Here is a 22680-nt window from a genome sequence, read left to right as displayed (position 1 = left end):
CCTTGAAATTTAAAATTTAAAGTTTGAAATTTCAAATTTCAACTTTCAAATTTAAATTTTGAAATTTGAAATTTAAAAATTTAAATTAAAATTTTAAATTTTAAAATTTGAAATTTGAAATTTGAAATTTGAAGTTTGAAATTTAAAATTTGAAATTTGAGATTTGAGATTTGAAATTTGAAATTTAAATTTTGAAATTTGAAATTTAAAATTTAAAATTTGGATTTTGAAAATTAAAATTTAAAATGATATTTGAAATTTGAAATTTGAAAATTAAATTTGAAATTTGAAAATTGGAAATTAAAATATGAAATTATTAAATTACAAAATTTAAAATTTAAATTTTAAAATTTGAAATTTATTATTTGAAAATTAAAATTTAAAATTTTATATTCGAAAATTTAAATTTGAAATTATAAAACTAGAAAATTTGACATTTAAATTTTGAAATTATAAAATTTAAATTTTTGATATTTAAATTTTAAATTTTAAAATTTGAAATTAAGAATTTGAGTATAAATTTAAACTATAAAATTTAAAATTTAAAATCTATATTGAAATTTAAAATTTAGAACTTAATACATCTTTGGAATAAAGGAGCACAAAAATGATAGAATTCTTTTTTTTTTTGGTTAAAGTGAAGTATAATTTTACTTCATTTTTTGAAGTATAAACTATACTCCAAAATTTATATATTTTTTTCTCCCAAACACGATAATTTTTCTTTCAAGGATATCCAAACGGGGCCTAAATGGAAATTTTTGAGAGTGGGTTTTGATTAATAAATTACAAAATAATGGAAAAGAGAGGAAATGGAGTTGCAAAGTTGTTTGTAAGAAGAGTTTTGAATAGTTTATTTGAAATAGACTTAATTCAGAATTCAAAATTAAATTGGATCATTAAGGCTTGTTTGGTTCACCTATTTTAGATTATGAAATCAAAATGAAAATCACTTATTCAGATAGTTGTTGTATACTTTTACAGAAATTAGATTCAAATTCTCATTCCACTATGGTATACGAATAACCCAATGGATTGACTCATTTTTATTTTTATTTCAATTTCGATTTATTGTGTGAACTCTGAACCAAACATGCCCTTCTATGTCGATACTGTCAAAAGTAGCAATTGACCTCTTTGCATAGTGAAACTCAAGCAAATCATTGCAATCTTCACAATCTCTGCATGAGTCAACATATTCCAATGCCAACATGATCACCAATTTTGAAGCCTCTGACATTGGAGCTGATCTCCGTAACAACATAAACAATTTCATAATTGAAATATAGAGAATAGAAAGCTAAGCATTAATATAAGAAAATTTTCGCTCTGTAATTTGCATGCATTGTTGAATTATTCAATCTCTTGATAGCAATTCATATCCTGCAAGATTTATTAAATAAATCTGTATCTTTCCTATGCCTCAAATATAGTAGGATAGGTTTCTATTAGGATTTTCTAAGCTCATGCAGCATTTGAAGTTTTGAAATCTAATGTATGCAATTATGCATCATACACACACACTAATAAAAATTAAGAAAATGCTAGAATGCAAAATCCTTGGAAAAACTCTATGATTTGCAACTTATCTCCTTCAAAAACTACAAAAACTTAAAGAGCAGCCTCCACTCTCCTAAATTTTGTCCGTAGTTGAATAGTCTACCATATTTTCATTAAAAAATATTGCAATACGATTTTTAATTAATTGTATCATATTTAAATATTTCTAAAAATTTTGAAGAAAAAAATATCATGAAAGGGGATTAAGTGGTGAAGTTCTAAATACAGGTATTAATTATTCAGGAAGCAATGTTCAAATTGCGAAACTTTCAAAATCATTTTTTGCATTTTAGTCTTAAAAAAAGAAATAGAAAAATAAAATATATTTTAATTCAGCAAGTACCCAATGCATTTCTTTTCCAAGCAACATCAGCATAGCATATTGCGTATTTTGTAATCCTCAAAGAAACATCATCACCTCCAACAACTCTGCCTAACATTTAACATCAATTAATATTTAGTGGTATTTCCAATCAAAAAACTTGTATAAGACAAACTGTCAATTCCAAAATTTCTAGTAAAAAAAAATAAAAATTTGTAATTCACACAATACCTGTGAGAACTTCAGTGGATCCTTAAAAATTCCTAATTTATACTTTGTCTTGATATAGCTAGAATGTCGGTAGGGAGGGAATTGAAGTCCCACTTGTTAGCAGCCCTAAAATAAAACAAGGATTTAGCTAATTTATTTATTAGCGTTAACTCCATAAAAAGCTTATTATACATTTCTTTTGCTTAATAAGAGATCTTACTGTTAAGCAATAGATCCCTCAAATTAAATCATCAATTAGACATAATGGGCTCGGTTAGACACTCCATAAAAGTTTAGATACTGTATCTGAATAATTTTTAATTTTTATGCAGATAACTTATCCAAAAATACAAAGCAAAATTCTAAATCAAAGTAGATAGAGATAGAGATCGAGATCATTCACCAGATCCTCATCCTTCTTCTTCTTGTGCTCCTTGGATTGGGCTGCTTCTAATCTTTAAACGAAAATTGCTTCTGTGGGGCCTGCTTCGGTCCATCGGAGTCTCTAGGGTTTTTGACGGTAGACATTGCGGTGGTAACGAAGTTCTCCGGTGAAAGGCGGGTAGACGAAAGAGAATAGGCACCGTGCGTGCTCTCTTCTCTCTCTCTAATTATTAGGGTTTTGAGGAGGGAGATGATGAAGAGAAGAGAGAGATGGAAGAGGCGGATGAGGGATCGAAGAGGAGGCGGGGTAGAGATCGAAGCGGCGGGAGTGGGGGAGCGATCGAAGCGGCGGGAGTAGGGGAGGGACCGAAGCGGCGGGGAGTGGGGGAGGGATCGAAAAGGTGAAGTTAATTAGAAGCAGGAAACATTAAATGAGAATCAGATTAGGAAGGAAAAGAAATTTGGTTGGGTAGGCCCCACCCACTGATTAATTAATAAAGTATCTTAAAATGACAGGTAGGGCCCACAAAAAATTAAACTAATTAATTAATAGAGTACCTTAAGATGATAGGTAGGGCCCACAAAAAATTAAACTAATTAATTAATAGAGTATCTTAAGATGACAGGTAGGGTCCACAAAAAATTAAATTAAGCTAATGTTGACACATGGACAAAGAGAACGGATTTTCATAAGGGTTATAGATTACATTATTGAAATGTATAACACTATATTGTACTATTAAAAAAATATTGTATTTTTCATAGTATAAAATCTCTACTACACCAACCTCCCTACGTGTACCACCCTCTCGCTTCCCTGTGCAAGCCTACCCTTATCAGCACAGTCCTTGCTGCCTTTGCGGTCTTTATTGCGTTTGTCATAGGCATTGACAATACAAATGATGCATATCTTCTCGTTTGGATCAAATGATAGGGCTACAATGTGGCACCTTCATAAGCACGCCACAAGGATCTTGAAGGTGGAGGAGCTCTTGTAGAGATTTGAAAGGAAGTGCTTCCTAAGGATGTCAATCTTACCGCAGTCGGAAACGAAGGATTGGTGGGCCACAATGTCAAGGGGCACGAAGATGCCCTTAGTGTCGAACATCTCGTCGTACTTGCAATAGACAAAGGCAAGGCACAGAGGGTTGCGCGCCTCAAGGAGGTTGGCGGTGGCAGTTACGTGGGCGAGATAAGCGGAAAGGAGCGCGACAACGACGCAGCCTCGTAGGGATGGCGACGATAGCGTTGGGGCAGTGGTGGAGGAAGTGGGAGAGGGGAGAAGAAAGAGTAATTAGAAGAGAGAGAAATAGGGGCAATTTAGTTTGTTTTTTATTTTAAAATATTAAATTGAATGTGTAAATTTTTTTAAAAAAAGCTCACTTATGTAAAAACACAAAATTAATAAATTTTTTTAATTAAAAATGCCAGTTTTTTAAATTGAGGGGCTAAGAGGAAAATAACTTAAAAAAAAAAAAAGGTGGGAAAAGATTCTTCTAGAGAAATCGGGACCGAAGCCGAACTGGGGATCAAATTCCGTCCCCTCTTCTTCCTCTTTCCTCCACCGTTTACTTAACCCTTCTCGCGCGCGCACCCTCGTTCTCTCTCTCTCTCGATCGACCTAGAGACGCGAGAATCGTTCGAAACCCTAGAGATTGGTGATCGGAGACGCGATCACCAATCGCTCCTCGTGTGATTTTGGTGACGATTTTTAGGTGGGTTTTGGGGGCATCTAGGGTAAGGGTTAGGGCGAGAGTGGTGGAGGTTTACGTCGGGGAAGATGAAGAGGAAGGATCTGGACGAGGCGTACGATGAATTCTCCGGTTTCGCCATCTCCTCCCCGGTGACGAAGATTAGGAGATTGGTAATTAGCTCTTCTCTCTCTTACGATCTCAGTTTGTTGTTCAATTCTCCTAGATTTGCCTTTTTTTCCCATTTAATTACTGCTTGTACACAATTATTCTTGTAGTTTATGCGTGCGAAGTGCGTAATTTGATGATTTCTTAATATTTATGTAATAATTTGCTTGCTGATTGGGCATAGTTACACTTTACTGCGGTGAACTGTTGAGTAGTTTTCAGTTTTACACTGTACTTCAGCTTAGAAATTGTAGCTGGAATTAGGATGATCAACACTAGTTGGAATTACTATCTACTTGATTTACTTTCGTTCGTTGTCGCCGCCGTAAAGTGCTGTTTAGAAATCCTTAATTTGATTAAGAAAATTTGAGGTATGAACTTTTAGTGGCCAATTTTGGTTGCAGAGTGTTACTCTGGGCGCAAAGTAATTTTTACGCCCATATAGCACTACCCTTTTTGTTCATCGTAGCTTCCATGAAGTGCAGTTTAGAAACCCTTAATTTGATTAAGAAACTTTGGGATATGAACTTTTAATGACCAATTTTGGTTGCAGAGTGTTTCTCACGGAACAAAGTATTCTCTGCGCTCGATTAGTGCTACTGCTCTCCATTTTTCCCCAGTCAACGGCACCTTAAGATTGATTACTTAGAAACTAGGTCTTTTTGTAGTTTATAGACTATGGAGAAACTAGTAATGAGAATGATCAGTTTTGTTTATTTGTCATCTGATTGTGGAGTATATGAATTGTTTTAGAAACCTTGAAAGTTCGATTGGGGGAAAAAAAAACAGTAGAAGACATACCGTGTAGAAAGTATAAACCTCTTAAAGTTTAGTGTAATATAATGCAATAAAACCTTTTAGTTATAATCGAGTAGATAGGCTTGTTAAATTACAGCAACTAATAATCGAAAATATTCCCTTGCTAGATGATGGCTGTTGTTGATCAGATGATTGGAAAATTGATCTTTTTTGGGGCTCTTCATTTTCAAATCGATTGATGCATACGAGTTGTTATTTGATAAGAAGGAAAATCAATCTCCTAATTATGCCATGCTTTTTTGTTTTTTTCTGCTTGGATTAGGAAAATGTGAATTGGCACACACTTGATTTATCTCCATCTAATGTTTAACAATGAATTGGATCTCAGCTTTATTCCTCTCACTCTTGTTTGTGTTTTTGTTTGAAGGATGCGGGGGTTCCCCCATATATGGTAAATGAAAGATCTGCTGTTCCTCTAGCAATTGAAGAACAGTTGCCGAGCACTAGTGCTGTGCCTGAAGTGGAATTGATGATGGATGATGCACTGCCTTCTCTCCCTTCTGTTGACGAGAAAGCTCTTGTGTTATACAAGCCATCAGACACGCCACTAACTCTCAACCCAGGCCAATCGAATGTTTCTTTGCTAGTGAGCCCAGACTTAATTGAAAGTCTCAAGAGTAAGTTTTACTAATGAACACAAACATGCAATTTCCTTTTCAGGTTCAGTATATTTGGGGTGCTTTCTCTATCCGTCAAGTTTGCTACTGCTTTTTTTTTTCTGTCCTTTTTCAGCCAGTCCTTATATCATGCTATCATCAGGCTCTTGTAGTTACATGTGACCTCTAGTTTCACCTGTAATGTCTACAACTTTATGTTTGTGATTGACTACTGTCGTGGTCGCATCCCAGTGTGTGCAGTTGATGTGCTGGCTTTGCGTATTTTGATAGTTTATTTGTGGTTTAATTTTTTTTAGACTCGATATCTGGTCTGATGCCATATATGGAACTGGAGTCATCAACTAAACTTTTGGGCACCTTCTAGGGTTCTGACGAGTTGCCTTGTATCATTACAGCTTGCCTACTAAGTTCCTTTTTTTTCAAATCATCTAAACAAACCAAGAAGAGAATTCCGTGTTCTTCGTTGTCTTTTGAAATTGGGATAACCTCGGGCTTAATCTGGAATATAGCGATTGTATGTTGTTGTCCAAGACATTTTGGGCATGTTTGGTTTGTAGTCGGAATCGAAATCGGAATCGGAATCAAAATAAGCAGGAATCGAAATCGAAATGACTCCTTACCTAATTCTGTTTGGTTTATCACCTGAATCGGAATCGGAATAAATCATTCCCATTATCGGTATTTGGTTCAGGTGAATATAAAAATTGTAATCAAATTAATATACTAACATTATCTTTATAATATATTAATTTAAATTCAAATTAAATATTAAATATTAAAAATTTACATCAAAATTTTGAAATAATGTCAAAATTTTAAATATATTTTGTTTAAAAAAATTAAACTTTGAAGTTAAGCGGATAATTCAAAATATGAAACTAAAATTTTGATTTATTCAAATTCAAACTTAAAATTACAATTTAAATTTTAATTTGAATCCATATATTTAATTTAAGTTTGAAATAAAATTTGAATAAAAATTTATATAAATTAAAATTTAATTTAAATTCAAATTAATAAGTTAGATTCGAAATACTTGATTAAATTTTAATTTTTAATTTAAGTTCAAATTAAAATTTAAAATTATATATTTAATTTTTAAATTTTAACTCATATTTTAATTAAAAAAATTGAAAAAATAAATTTAATCCGAATAAATGTCCATTCCGTCGGGATTCAATTTCCAATCCGGCCTCCTAGGCCGGATTGAAAAAAGAGATGATTGGGGGATTCCCACTCCACTCGAGAATCGGAATCGGAGTGAGACTCCTGCTTACCAAACACCCACAAACGGATTTACCCATTCCAATTCCGATTCCAGGGTGAAAAAGAAGCGAACCAAACACACCCTTTGGGTGTTGGATTTTATGCTAAACAATTAAGTCATCATTCAATGGTGCTTTACCATATAAACCTTCAACTCTCTCTCTAATTTTGATTTTACAACTAATCGATACTCTCAGATATGCTTTTCATAAACAAGTGTGATTCTGATGTCAATTTTTGGGGTGATTTAAACATTGTATGAAACTTTTTTTTAATTCCAGACCGAGTTTTTAATCACGGGATCAATCGAAGCTTGGAGTTAAAATCTCCGGTGCAAAGCAACAGCTTGGCGGTGGTTCCATGGGTCCCGAAACCGGGCGCCACGACTAATTGGCATCTCGCCCAACCGGAAAGGCAGGTAGTGGAGGAAACAATGGAGGACGAAGAGGAAAGAAGCGCTTCTATGGAAGTCGAAGAAGCAGAAGCACAAGCCAATACTGCTCAATCAGGAGGCGAGAGCTTCAGCCGGTGGCAACAACAACTACAACACTGTGTGGTCCCCGAGCTCCGGCCGAACCCATCCACCTCTATCATGTGGTCATGGTGATTGCGGATTTTCGATCTCTTCTTGAACTCTTCTCTCACCATTGCACCACAGATTTTTGAGTCTTTAGTATTTACTCCCTTGCAGAAAGATAGAGAGGCCAATGAGGAGCTTTTTCCGTATAGATTTGAAGGTTAGTAAACTGTCCATCTATGTCTATAGACCAAAATTACTCACTCAATGCAATGATTTTAGCTTTAAACTCTCTACTGCTTCAGCTCCTCTCACAGCTTTTGCACATTAGTGCTTCTATAGTAGAAGTAGATACTACATGTGCTTAAAGTTAAAGCTGCTTTATTTTATAATTGAGGTTTCAAGTAATTTAACGTGGATGAATAAACATTAAAATAGATTGAGTTGATTGATTGAACAAAGAATTTTTATCAGTGTATTTTTGCACCTTAAGAACAGCTTCTTTACTTCAAAAGCAGAAGTTGAGAAGCTGTTGTCAAACAAAAATATCCGAAGCTTTTCATATAGCAGGACATTAAAAATATAAATAATCTCTTAAAGCTCCAAATCCAGGGTTTATGGTGCGAAGTTATTTACCTCTAACTATGCTAGCAGGAAGATTTTAATGGAACATTTTTAAGTGTTTCACATCAAAGCAAACAATAGAGCTCAAAAAATTACTTATACTACTAGCATCAAATTATATCAAAACAAATAAAAAAAGTGCTTGAATTTAAGTTTGATGATGTATGAGTTACATAAGAACAAACAACGAAAAATAAGCTCACTTTTAAAAAAACTGCAACGCCACTACACTTGAGTTAAGTTGGATTTAGAGATTCGCCAATTCAGAGTTTTATTTTGACCTTCGTACTTTTAAATTCGACGTTAGTGGTTGTTAATCTCGTAAAATTCTATTCATATGTATTTACTCAAGAAGTATGTAGTACTTGTTAGGTGAAAAATATGATCAAATAGTTAGCTATAAAAAGCATATTCTGACTTTTAAATTATTTTTTCTGAATAAGATAATTCATCTTATGAGTGAAATATGTTATCCAACCAAATTACAGATATCAAGACCTTTTAAAAAATAAAAATTCAACTCCTAATTTTTAAATATATAAGCTGAGTATTTTTTCTGACATCCAAATACAACCATAAATGAGGAATAATATAATCAAAATATTTAAGATAAAACATCAGGTAAATGAAATATACTATATTAATTATTAAATTACAAATACTAAAATTTTTTTAGAAGCAAAACTCCAACTCCTAACTTTCGGTCCAAAAATTGAAAAATTCATGCTAAATAAGTTATGATATCTTTTTCGATATCCAAATAAACTAATTGAATTGTATGAGATAGAAAAGTTCTAGCTATGGAAAATATATTTTGTATCAAGCTCAGTAAATATTATCTATGAGTATTTTTCAAAAAAAAAAAGCAACTTTAATTTGAGGCCTCCGCTGTGAACTCCTGTAAATAAAAATTTCAAAATAAAAGGGTTATTTTGTTTTATAATTTTATGAGTTTATAATCCTACCTTCTGACTTTTAGGGTCTTTGGGTTCCACGGAAAAGTATGGAAAAAAAAATTTAAGAATTTATTTTTTCATGAAAAACTTGTTTTTTTAAAAGAATTTTAATCACTTTAGTTCCAAAAAAAAACGTTTTTAAAGCTTTTTTCTAAATTTTATAGAAAACTGGTGTTTTTGTTTTTCAAATTTTGTTTTAAAGGAAATCGAAGACACTAGTTTTTTCTAAAATTTAGAAAAAAGCTTTTCAAAAAAAGTTAATTTTTTTGAAATTAAATGGACGAAAAATTGAAAAACATAAATTCGAGAAATCAAACAGCTTCTTAGTGAAAGAAAGTGATTTTGAAATAATGTGATTTTTAAAAGAACGAGACTCTTAGTGGGAAAAAAAAAAAAAAGNTTTTTTTTTTTTTTTTTTTCTCCTCGGAGAGAGAGAGAGAGAAATATGTTTCTTAGTCATATGAAAATGTGTACTTCTTAATGTAAAAAGGCAACCATTGGAAAAAAAGATGTGTTATAAAAAGGCGTCTCTGGTGATAAATGCAACCATTTAAAAATGGGGAACATGAAGAAACGTGTCCCTAAAATTTTAACATTTTAACCAATCGTGTCTAGAGCAAGCGGTAAAAATTTTAATAGTTGATATTCGAGACTCAAGTTTGAATTGTAATTAATTTACATTTCCAACTAAGTTTATTTTCAAATGAAATAAACGAAGCGGGTAGCGTGCTATCTATCTCTCAAAAAAAAAGGAAAAAAAAAAGCATTTAAATGGTGCTTCATGGTACATGTTTAGGGATGCAAACGGGGTGGATTCGGGGGCGGGAGAGTTCCCTCACCTCCCGCTCCATTTCTTATCTGGGCGGGGCGGATTCGGGGCGGGCTTTTCATTTTATTTTTGGCTCCCACTTACCGCTCCGTTCGGGGCGGATCGGGGCGGGAGCGGATTTTTAACGGATCGAGATAGATTGAAGGAAGAAAAGAGTCTCCCGCCTCCCGCTTCATTTACTTGGCGGATCGGGGCGGATTCGGGGCGGGTTATATTTTTCTATATTTTTTGTTCCCACTTACCACCCCATTCGGGGCGGATCGGGGCGGAGCTCCACCAACCCGGATCCATTTGCATCCCTATACATGTTCCTTGGACATCAACATTTATTGTGATTGTACTAGAAAGATAAACCTATTTATATAGCACTACTTAAGTGGACATCCACATAAACATAGTGTGACATTATTGGTGTCAAATCTTAGCATACTCCAACAAATGTTCTTTAGTTGGCCAAATCTTTCTTCAATCTCATTAATATAAAATAGATTGATATATTTGATATCCAAAATCAAAAATTAAATTTAATTTATGATTTAAACTCAAATTTAAATTTTAATGTAAAATAGATGGATAGAGCATATTGATATTCTGGCAAAAATTTGGATAAATATATATTTTTTTATTTTAGAGGTAAAGATAAATTAAAAGTTTGTTTTATTATGTTATTTATTTTACATAAAGAAAGAGAAATCAAATTTTTTTTCCGCCTAAAAATGGGTCTTCTGACGTATAGAAATTTGAAATGCCTCATAGATAGTATAGATATTATATTATAGTTAGAGATAAAAACGAATTAAATAAAAATTCACAGTAGATATTCTCAAATTGGTAAAAATTTGGATAAGTATAAATTTTTTTCTGTTGTAGAAATAAAGAGAAAATAAAAGTTTTTTTAATTCTATTATTTATTTTACGTAAGGAAAGAGGAATTTTTTTTTTCCCGCCAAAAAATGGGTCTGTCGACAGACCGAAATTTGAAATACGTGTTTTTATATATAGTATAGATAGAAAGAGAGAGAGCAGGGCTGCTGCGCTGCTTATAAGTCGTTTTTGATGATGAAAATTTTGAATCGACGATCGATTTTGTTAAATTTGATCTAGCATATTATTTTGTAATTTTTCGATATTATTTAACTAGTGATCAAAATGGATCAAAATCAACGGCTACGAATAAAAATCTCACAAAAAGTTATGATATAGCACTAAAATTTTCGATCAAAGATAGTGATCTTGCTGTAGATAGTATAAAAATTTTTCTATCAAAATTTTATCTGATTTGGATAATTCTACACCGTTAAACTTGAAAACGGCAAACATCCACCATTAAAAATTATTGATTTTGAACCCTTTTGATTGCTAGATAAACGATATTGAAAAACCTCAAAATTTATTTTCTAGATAATCTAAATACGTTAGATCAAGTCTAACGAAACCGATTGTCGATTTGAGAATTCCGTCATAAAAAACGGCTTAAGAGTACGGATGTCTCCCTGCTCCTAAGAGCACAACGGCCCTGCTCTCTTTATATATACACATAACTCAATCTCTAGTTCCTAGTGAGCTAGTTATCCTTTTTGGTGTGGGAACTTATGTTTGCTTTCATATTTTAAAGCTCATTTTGGGTTTAGCCTCCAATGGTGAGGCCACAAGGAAGCTCAATTAGTAGTTAACCTAATGCTGGGTTTAATTAAAGGTGAAAAGCAAATCTCATGTTAAGTATAACATTGTACAAAAAGAAATTCTCTTTTTGATCTATAATGAATTTGTTGGAACAAACATGTTCGATGCATTCGACTAGTGGACATTTTACATAGTTTTCAATATGATAAAACTCAGTCGCCGTTAATCGACACGTGATAGTTATCTGATGGGCACTTTAAAGAATGAACAAGTTCGATGCATAGAACCTACTATCAAAAGAAGTGGGATTTACTGTCAACACGATGTATCAGAACCATCAGCCCTCGAGGCAACTGTTGAATCATCACCATATATCAAGATGTGCAAGAATTTTCTATACCCAAAAACTATGGAGAGTATCATAACATGCACAAAGAAAGTAATAGGAGAATGATGCTAAAGTTTCCTTTGCATGAGTTGGTGAGCTCCACCTTCACTTTCATCAACCCTTTTTTAGGTATTGACTTAAAAAGTGGAGTCATAGTACTCCTTTGGAAAAAATGGAAAAAGTGAAACACTCATGCACTATATTAAAGATGTGATATTAATGGAAGGTGAGTTGAGAATCCCCTCCCTATTAGCCTATGGAATCATCAACACCAACTAAGTTGATAGGTTTTAACCATATGGAAATTCCATTGTGATAAGTTAATTATTTACTCTCTCTCTTTTTAGTGAATGCCACATCAATTATGTGTTTCCTTTTCCACCAAATTAGGTGGAATATTTATCTTCTACTTGTTGTGTCATTTATAGGAAAGATACTTGACCCCACTTGGTGCATACATATACTTTATGTTCTGCACAGAATAAATTATTGATTAATATCTCAAAGTCAAAATTTAGTTCAATATTATATGTTTTGCGACATCTAAAGAACCTATATATAAAATATTATGTATTTGAAAAATCTATTATCAAGGCATCAAGCTGTTCCAAGAATCAATGATAAAGAGAGACATTATTTGATTTATAAGAAATCAATATTTAAAATTTAAAATTTTTTTTTTATCTTTAAGCCTTTTAATGGTATGAAACACATCTTATGGGTTAGACTTCTTTGAGACCTTTATTACAGTGTTTTATTTCAAGCAGTTCCAAAATTAATCAACTGTAGTAAGTAACATAGCCATCACTTGATTTATAAGAAATGAATGTTTAAAATTAATAATTTTTTCTTTTTTGATCTTTTAAATGAATGAACACATATGATAGGTTTTATTTTAATTTTTTGACCCCTATAACAGGAATTTAGCAGGGTTTATTACTTATGCATCAAGCAATTTAAAAAATCAACTGCAGAGACAAGACCATTATTTGCTCTATAAAAAAAAAGCAATGTCCAAAGTTTATAAGTTTTGATATATAAGCCTTTTTAAATGTGATGGAACACATCTGACACATTAGATATTTACTTGGTAAAAATCTATAAAACTCAAACTGTGGACCATTTTGAATCAGCTACGTAATTTTTTTAAAATTTTGATTTTACTACACAGTCTTTCAATTTATTTGATTTGAACCAGTCAATGATACTTTGACTCCAAAATTTAAATTAATTATTTATTTTAATAAATTTATAGTTGCAAAAATTATATTTAGTATGCTAACTAAATATGTAAAGATGAACAACACATTCAAATTTTAAAATCAAAATATCGTTGATTGTCTCAAATCAAACAAATTGAGAAGTTAAATAGTAAAATTAAAATTTTAAAACGTAATGTAGCTAAACTAAAATGGTTCATAGTTCAGATAAGTTTTGTATCATAGGATAGAAGAGGAGCAGTGCATGAGATGTACTTATACACCCGGTGCAAGCAATAACTCTATAACTGGGGCATGAGATGGTGCCTTGTTATAATTGGTTTCCATTAGTCTTAATCTAATCTCTTGCTAAGTCAAAAAGCTTGTTAATTATAATTGGTTTCAATTAGTCTTATCTCTTGCTAACTCTATAGACTTGTTAATTAATCATAATATATGGGGTTTCATTAAAAAAAATATTAAATGTTCCATTATGTCAACAAAGACTCCTCTTGGAGGTAATTAAGGCAAAAAATTGGTGGTTGATTTTGACCATGTGATCCAAAATATTTAGTGGAACTCAACTTAGTTAATTTATGAATCATTATAGTTTAATCATGACCGGATTACGAGACCGAATATATGCATTTTTGCTCATATGCATTTCTATATATTTCATTTTGGTAACATGAAAGTTTCTGTGATACTCCAATAGTTCTACATCAAATGGATAATAAAGTTGTGATTAGAAATATAAAATTCAGGAATCTTAGTAATAATAACCTGACTTAAGCATTTTCGGTCAGTGCTTTGAATTAAAAGTTTTTGTGGAATCTTATATTTTCTTAGAATGTGGGATTTAAACCCACCTTCTCCCTTAGTAAGTTTCTTTCTAGACAAAATTTGATTTAATTTAGCACAAGATGTAAATAAATTGAATACAAGATGTAAATAAAGTTATGAATCTTCTAAATTTAGAAATATTTAAATAGTTATAATTTTGATACTGTAAATTTAGTATGAAATGACATAAAATGAAATATAACATTAGTCTCCATAAAAAAATATATATTCTGGTAATTTTATTAATATAGTTGGATAGTTTTTATGTTGAACCGAATGTAGAAATAATATTATACCAATAAGAAAAGAATTTATTATGAGAATAGATTTCAAGAATTGTTAATTTTTTGTAAAAAATTTAAATCCTATAAACCAAACTAAAAGTGATCTAGTTTTTCTTTACCTTGAATTTCAAAGTATGGTCTAAAAAGTGTTATTAAGAATAAAATATTACAGCAAAATTAAAAAGGTACCAAATTAAATTTCTACTTTTGATTCCCTACACTAATTTATTCATTTTGCTACAGTAGAAGTTTCAGACGTTTATTACATTACTAGTGTAGAGACCCGCGCGATGCAGCGGGTAGATAATAGAAATAAATTTTTAATATATTAATAAAATTTATATTTACAGCTTATAGGAAGCTATGCCATATTAAGCACAGTCAATTTGCATGACTAAATTCAGTTGCTAAAAAATAAAATAATAGCTAGAAGTATATGAAATACATAAATAATAACTTAACGTTCTGGCTTAAGAAAATTTTGGTTGGCGTCTCAGGCTCCAGTCTCTGCATCATACTTTTTAATCTACGAAAGAAATTTTGCCCACAACAGTGTCTACTCAAAAAAATGATCATAATATGAAAATAAAACAAAAAACATCAATATTAAAAAAACTAATATTTGTTTGGAGCACTTCTCTCACTCATCCAAACCTCATACATCTTCTTAATCTTCAGCTGGTAGTTTGCTCTCCGTGCCGAGTCATTGCTGGATTTCCATTGTAACCTATGAACAAACACCTCATCTGCATCACCAAACTGCGATATCTAAACCGACACAGCCTTACCATCACATCAACCACAGAAACCATAATTCTTAAACAATTTAATTTACCAAGAAGTTCATGCGATTCTTGAGAAGCGAGCTCCCGCACAACATCCCCGCGAAGAGGAGGCTAGGACAGCGCTCCCCTCGGCCTAGTTGCAGGCGCGCGCGAGCCGTGCGAGGAGGCAGCCGAGGCGGCGGCGGTTCATGGCGAGCGACGGCTCCGGTGCCGACCGACCCAGCGAGCACTTATCTGGGCCGCAACATAGCCGTATCAGCCACTACCTCCCATTGATTGTGACAACTTCTTCACCAGGTGAACATCGCGATCAATTGTAGCCGACATCTATTTTCGCCACCTTCGAAGTCTCTTTTGCTCTTTTTCTCCTTAATCTCTTTCTCTCTACCAGGTAAAGGAATTGAAGTTCCAAATTGGAGGGGAGTGGATTGGAGTTACAAAGCTCACTAATTTGTGAAATATAATGCATGTAATTAAATATGGAGAGGTGAAGGGTTGAGCATTTAGAAGTGGAGATTAATGGTGAAGGGGAATGGATTGGAGTTACAAAGCTCACTAATTGATAGAATATGATACAATGTGATTAAATGTGGAGAGGTGAAGGGTTTAGCATAGCATTTAGAAGTGAGGATTAATGATGGAGGAGAGTGGATTGGAGTTACAAAGCTCACTAATTGGTGGAATATAATGCATGTAATTAAATATGGAGAGGTGAAGGATTAAGCATTTAGAAGTGGAGAAAAACGAATTTTATATTGGGGATTCATATAAGAGATGGATATTATTTATTAACCTAAGAATGAAGGATTTCTTGCCACGTGGCAAGAAATATTGTGGATTCATTATGTTTAATAGATATCTTGGGAAAACTTCAAAAACCCCTATGTGGTTTCGTAGTTTCTCACTTTGCCCCCCTGTGGTTTAAAATGTATCAATTTCCCCCCTGTTGTTTCTTTTTTTTCTTTTTCTTATCAATTTCATTATTTTTTTTTTCTTAAATCAATGATAAAGTTAAAATTAAAGGGTACTAAAGTGAATATTTAATAAATCTAGATGGGTATCTGAAGTTTTTTGTATATAATTTAATAAAATATTAACGAAAAAGCTACCGAAAAAATAAAAACGAAACCACAGGTGGGCAAATTGATACATTTTAAACCACAGGGGGGCAAAGTGAGAAACTTCGAAACCACAGGGGGATTTTTTGAAGTTTTCCCTTATATCTTTGTAGATAATAATATAGTTAAATAAAAGTGAAAGCAGAACCAATTAAGCAAATAACCCTAGACTCAAAAATGTTGGAGTGCTCATATGGATGAACAAAATTTTGGGGCTTTTTACAAAATGTTTCTTTTTTCTTTTCTTTTAGATGTTCCTGTTGTGGTTGTTTTTTTTTTTTTTTTTTTTTTTTTTTCTTTTTTTTTTCTTTTTTTAAAATATTACTGTTGTGGTTGTTGCTGTAAGTCTAGTGAGATTTTTCTGTATCTCCATTTAGTTATGGAAGGACCGGAAAACAAGTGAGATGGTTTTCTATGTTACACTTCGGGGCCGTTTGGTTGGATGTAGTTGTAAAAATAGTGTCGTTTGAAGTACATGCAGTTGTAAATGCTGCAGTCATAACTACACCTAGTCTGTTTGGTTTTATGCAGTTGCAACTGCTGCAGTTACATTTCTTCTGTTTGGTAGTCTGCAGTTGAGATTTGTATTTATAAATTTTATCAATTTTCAGATAGAAAGGTGAGATTACCTCTTCTGATCATAACGTAATTATGTTTTGATTATTAATTAAGACTTTTATATCTATATATAATTTATATATTACAAAATTATATATGAATTTAATAAATTTTAAATGTAAATATATTATAAATTTGATCAAAATAAAAATTAAAATATTATTAAATTAGCAGACTGAAAAATAAGAATCGTATGAAAAAAAATTATTGACCCTAACAGACATTACTAAATCTTATCAGATTTAATGAATATGTATTTTTAGAAAAAAAATATAAAAAAAGAAGCATATGAAAAAAAAAATCACACTTTGTTTATTTTTTTAATGGGTAAGCCGACTCCGGCACAACTGCTGCAGTTGGTACTACGGCCAATTTGGTTGTAGTACCAACTGCTGCAGTTGGACCTTTTCGTGCAGATGCAACTACAGCAGGTGGACCTAACTGCACCAAACCAACCAAACAGCCCCTTATACTATATCATCATATTTTAAGTCAATCAAATTTTTTTTTGAGATAAGTATAAAAATATTTAATTTTTTTAAATAGAATGGATGAATCTTAAAGACATAATTTAATCGCTTGAAAATATAAATGATATGGTATACTAGTAGGTTATAAACTTTTTTAAGAAACAAGTTGGTCTCATTTGAGGAGACATGCTCTGTTCAAATGTTTCATTCAAGGACCATCTCAAGGATACTAAGGAATGATATAGTGGCTGTCTTTTGAAAGGGTAAAGCACATGATGAGGTTATTATTTACCTCATTATATATATATATATATATATATATATATATATATATATAGAGTTGGACTGGGCTACTATTAGTAGCGAAATTTCATTGTTCCTACCAGTTTTTTAGCCTTTGGATCAACTCTTTTCATTATTTCTAACCATTGGATTAAATACTATAACCCAGTGGGGACCACTTAACCCTAGCGGGACCACTAAACTCTAACTGACTAATATCATCATGACCCTATAATTTTTCATCCAAGGGTTAAAAACTTGATAGCAAAAAGAGCGTTTTACTGTTAATAGTATTCCAGCATAATTCTATATATATATATATATATATATATATATATATAAAGATAAGTTGTATGTTTGGTTTCAAACTATAAATAAGGCGATATTTTGGTCCTCAAATTTTAATTTATTATAATTTTTCGTTAGAGCTTTCAGAATTATCGCAGTTAAATTCTACAAACTAATTTATTTGACTAAATATTGATATATTGCTAATATAGAAGTAATGTGATAGTGTTTGATTGATGATACGTCAATAATTACGATGTTATATTCTCATTAAAAAGAATGGAATACAACTACGACCCTACCGAATGCTATCTTTGTAAATAGTTGATGCGGTAGCATATAGAATGTACATAACTTTTATTGGCTTATAAAAATAATCCAAAATTTCATATGAATTGTTCAAGACATCAAACTTTTGGGTCTAAAAAGCAGCAACTATGATCGACCGTTCCTAAACAAGTGGCAAATGGGCTTAGTGGTTGGTATCCGAGATCCTAAATTCGAAGTCTAATTGCTTTGTATTTTCAGCTAAATTTATTTTTTTAAAAAATAAATGAAACAGGTACGATGCTATCTTTTTCTCTCTCTCAAAAAAAAAAGAAAAAACTTCAAAAATCCACCTGTGGTTTCGGACTTTCTCACTTGAGTGCCTTGTGGTTTAAAGTATATCAATTTGGTGCCCTGTGGTTTCATTTTTATCTTTTTTATTGCTTTTTCATTCATATTTCGTTAAATTATATACAAAAAAATTCAAATACCCACCTAGGTTTATCGAATATTTACTTTAGTACTCATCAATTTTAACTTTGCCACTGATTTAAGGGAAAAAAATAGTGAGATTGATAATAAAAAGATAAAAATAAAATCATAAGGCACCAAATTGATAAACTTTAAACTACAGGACACTCAAGTGAGAAAGTGAGAAACAATAGGGGGTTTTTTGAAGTTTTTCCAAAAAAAAAAGCAGCAACTATGAGGGATACAACACGGAGAAGCCAAAAAGTGTCATACCATGTTATTATATGAACAAAAAATCTACATTATTCAAAAAAAAAAAGAAAAAGAAAAGGAAAAAAAGGAATGTGGATTTTCTATTCACAATAACATGGTATGATATTTTTATTGACAATAACATAGCATGGTTATATTGAGTTTCTCTAGTGCAAGTGGCAAAAGACTTGGTGGTCAGTACTTAAAGTCTCAAGTTCGAATCCTAATTAATTCATATTTTTAGTTAAGTTTAGTTCTAAAAAAATAATTTTGAAGTACTGCTTGCTTTGCTTGGCTTTTGAAACCACAAGTTTGCTTTACCTGACGGTATAAAAAAAATTTTCATTTTTGGAGAAGAAAAGCAAATGTTTGAATAGCAACTTCTCATGGAGATTCACGTGCACTTTTTTTTTTTTCATTTTAAAAGATATACACAAATTATATACGTGTAATTTGTGAAAGGGTGACTGTAAAGCTTATCTTGTTGTAGATTTCGACAAACTGTGTTAAAAGAGTATTATTTATCATATTCTGAAAAAATAATTTGATAGTCAAATACGCTATTTTATTTTAAATATTTGATCACACATTTTATCTACCAAATATTGCAAGTTTCTTGAGTAAATCAAAAAAAGATTAGTCATGTTGTGATGCATGAATATTTAATTTGTCATAGATTTTTAATTTATTTAAAAAGCTAGCCTGTAATTTTTCATAGATGAAAAGTGTGATTAAATGTCTGAGTCGGAATATCATAATTTATCTTCAAGTTATTTTCTAGAAATAGGATTCCGCTCGTAGGGAAATTATGTTATTCTACCCAATCATAAATGCCAAGATTTTTTTTTTAAGAAAGAAATTAAACTTCTAACTTTCGATCACAAACGAAAATCCTACATCGAATAAGATGTCACAGAATACTTATTCCAATATCAAAATAGAACCTATAATAGTGTTTTTCATCGGGTCTTACCAAGTTGTAACTTATTAGACTCTAAATAAACATAAAAAACTGTTATATATTTCATTGAGTCACATTTGAGAGGACATTTCAGAACATTCAAACGTTACTCACATAATCATCTCATGATTTAGGAGGCGTTTAAATACCTGTAACTAAATCCACAGAAGTCGTGAGTTACGCAAACTCGACTTTGTGTTGCATGACTATTGTACCAGAACCCGGAAGTTGTCGTCTAGCCGACTTTCAGCGCACAACCGAATACGAAAAAGTCTGACTTTCTCCGGATAGCTGACATGAGAGCACAATGCACAAGGCACGAGCTCCGTCCATAGATAGATAACCTAAACCCTATCATCACTCAAAAGGGTACAACTTGCTCTCATGTAGTGTTTGTTGCTTGTGTTTGGATTCCTGCAAGTCTCCTGAAAATGTCCCCCAAATGCGCAACCACATGGTAAAATGCTGTCGGCCATTGGTTTAATTTGAAACCCTCTCCTGGCAGCCCCTCCTCTTCCATCACTGTCCAATCAATCATTTCAATCCCCTTTCTCTTTGTATTTTTCTCACTAGATTTTGGATTTTTCTTTTTCTTTTTGATACTCATTTTGCTTTTATTCAAGGGCTGTGATTTCATATTTTCTTACTTTACTATCTTGTAGTTTAAAATGTATCAAATTAGTATATTATAATTTCGTATTTTTTTATTTTAATATTCTGTGCTTTAAAGTGTATTAAGTTAGTACTTTGTGGTTTCATTTTTGTATCAAGTTAGTACCACATGGTTTCAATTTTTTCCTTTTTATTATCCATTTCGAAATTTTTTTTCGTTAAATCAGTGATAAAGTTAAAACTAAAGAGTACTAAAATGAGTATTCGATAAACCTAGATAGGGCATTTGAAGTTTTTTGTATATAATTTAACGAAATATTAAACCACAGGATACTAAAGTGAGAAAGTGAGAAATCATATGGTACTAACTTGATACACTTTAAACCACATGATACTAAAGTGAAAAAATGCGAAACCACATGGTACTAACTTGATACACTTTAAACCACAGCCATAGAATACTAAAGTGAGAAAGTGCGAAATCATAAGGTATTAACTTGATACACTTTAAACCACAGCCACAGAATATTAAAGTGAAAAAGTGCGAAATCACATGAAGATATTTGAAGTTTTCCCTTTATTCAATGAATTTTTTTTTTTCTGTATTTTACTCTTTGTCTTAAATAAATCCTTTCGATAATATTTTTCGTCTGAACTAATAACAGTAAGTTGAGGTGGTGCTACGTGGCTAGCCATGTCGGCAGGTATGTTGGTTATAGAATATTTTGAACTAATAATTTGAATTTAAAATTTAAATTTAAATTTTGAATCTACATTTGGATTTAACATTTGAATTCAAATTCAAGGTTTTCAATTCAAAATTAAAATGAAAATCTAAAATTGAATTTGAAATACGAATTCCAGGTCTGAATTTGAATTTAAAGAAAAACCTAAAGTTTGAATTTGAATTCAAAATTGAATTAACATTTCTAAAATTTGAATTTAAAATCTTAATTGAAATTTGACGTTGAATCTAAATTTGGAATTGACACTCGAATTCTAATTCAGATTGTGATTTTAAAATTTAAAATCTAAATCTAAAATTGATTTGAATCTCGAATCCAAAATCTGAATGTCAAGTTAACGCTAAATTCAAAATTTGAAATTGAAATTGGATTCAAATTCTAAACTTAAATTTAAAATTTGAAATAAAAAAAAACTAAATTTGATTTGATATTCTAATCGAAACAAAAATTGAATTTCAAATTTTGAATCCAAATTTAAAGTTATATTTTAAATTCGATTAGATTCGAAATAAAATGGGAGAGTCCTATAGTAAGTGGGTTTTGTGCATTTTTATTATTCTCTTTAAGCCAGCCTGGCAGCTTACGTGGGTTGCTCGTGTGGCGCCACCTCAGCTTACAAACAGTTAGTTTAGGCGGGAAAAAGTGGAGTAAAGTGAGGAGTGTATTAAGCCACACGAGCTAATGCAGTATCAGTAAAAATCTCATTTAAAAATTTAAAATATTTAGATATATCGAAATATTTTGTAATATTACATGACTCAAACCAAATAGGCCGATAGGGTAAACTGCAGAAGAAGATTTTTATAATTAAGTAATTTTTAAGAAAAAATTTCATATACTATTCTTTCTGTGTCTTACCTATTTCTTTTTTTTTTTTTTTTTACTTTAATCTTTTGCAATTTTAATTAACTGTATCATCTAAGTATCATATGGTTATAATTTTTTATTTTCGCGAGTGCCGCCAATGTCTTTTCTGTTAAAATCATTACGTGTCGTGCACGTGCGTTGAAAACATCTTTCAAAGATAGATAAAAAAGATATAGAAAGTAAAGATCTATATAGGCTTAATCTTAATCGTTTTATAGAGTATCAACGGCAAAAAGGTGACATTCGTGGCGCACGCACTCGGCACATGACAGTTTTAACAGAAAAGATAACGGAAGTGCTAACAAAAAGCGAAAGAAAAAAATCGTAGAATACTTGAATGATACAGTTAAATTCATAAAATATTAAAGTTCTATCCATTTGTGTGAGTATTATTAAAGAATTTTTATGATGTCGTCATTATCTATCATTAAGATATTAGGAATTTACAAAGTAATGTTTTTAAAGAGATTTATAATTAACTGCATCATTGTTCCTACAACCTTTACACAAATTTTTTTGCTCTCCATTTTTTTTTTTTTTTCGCAATCAGATTCTCAATGAGCTTTATTTTAGTTGATGTGAGCTAATCCGTCAATTAGCGTGAATTTAATTAAAATAAATTAAAAAGATTAAAAATCTAATA

At 31.4% G+C, this 22680-nt stretch overlaps 2 protein-coding genes across 6 annotated transcripts in view; one reads left to right on the top strand and one right to left on the bottom strand.

Annotated features, from left to right (window-relative positions):
* LOC109711303 (nuclear pore complex protein NUP160) overlaps nt 1-2874 on the bottom strand; it is a 29252-nt gene extending 26378 nt beyond the window's left edge. For 2 of the 4 annotated variants that reach the window (XM_020234273.1, XM_020234275.1), the window contains exon 1: nt 2496-2870. In XM_020234273.1, the coding sequence (XP_020089862.1) occupies nt 2496-2506 (11 nt within the window). In that variant the 5' untranslated portion in view covers nt 2507-2870. Of the gene's footprint in view, nt 1-2495 lie in introns of all 4 variants that reach the window. The other 2 variants (XM_020234276.1, XM_020234274.1) reach the window with 2 other exon arrangements.
* Nucleotides 3953-7862, top strand: LOC109711207. 2 transcript variants are annotated; one of them, XM_020234137.1, is made up of 4 exons: nt 3953-4340; nt 5522-5771; nt 7319-7640; nt 7729-7862. In XM_020234137.1, coding segments are annotated over exons 1-4 (657 nt in total). In that variant the 5' UTR covers nt 3953-4256; the 3' UTR covers nt 7730-7862. The 2 variants fall into 2 exon arrangements, with proteins under 2 accessions (XP_020089726.1, XP_020089725.1); XM_020234136.1 differs by having other exon boundaries at nt 7319-7862.

The sequence above is a fragment of the Ananas comosus genome, linkage group 6, assembly GCF_001540865.1.
Source record: "Ananas comosus cultivar F153 linkage group 6, ASM154086v1, whole genome shotgun sequence".
NCBI classification, from domain to species: Eukaryota; Viridiplantae; Streptophyta; class Magnoliopsida; order Poales; family Bromeliaceae; genus Ananas; species Ananas comosus.
This window is presented reverse-complemented; position numbering and strand designations above follow the sequence as displayed.

Bases quoted from the DNA above. Each gene is read 5' to 3' on its own strand.
- LOC109711207 (XM_020234136.1), top strand. From the start codon at position 4,257: ATGAAGAGGAAGGATCTGGACGAGGCGTACGATGAATTCTCCGGTTTC. The intron at 4,341-5,521 runs GTAATTAGCTCT...TTTTGTTTGAAG, and splicing joins TGACGAAGATTAGGAGATTG to GATGCGGGGGTTCCCCCATA. The intron at 5,772-7,318 runs GTAAGTTTTACT...TTTTAATTCCAG, and splicing joins CTTAATTGAAAGTCTCAAGA to ACCGAGTTTTTAATCACGGG.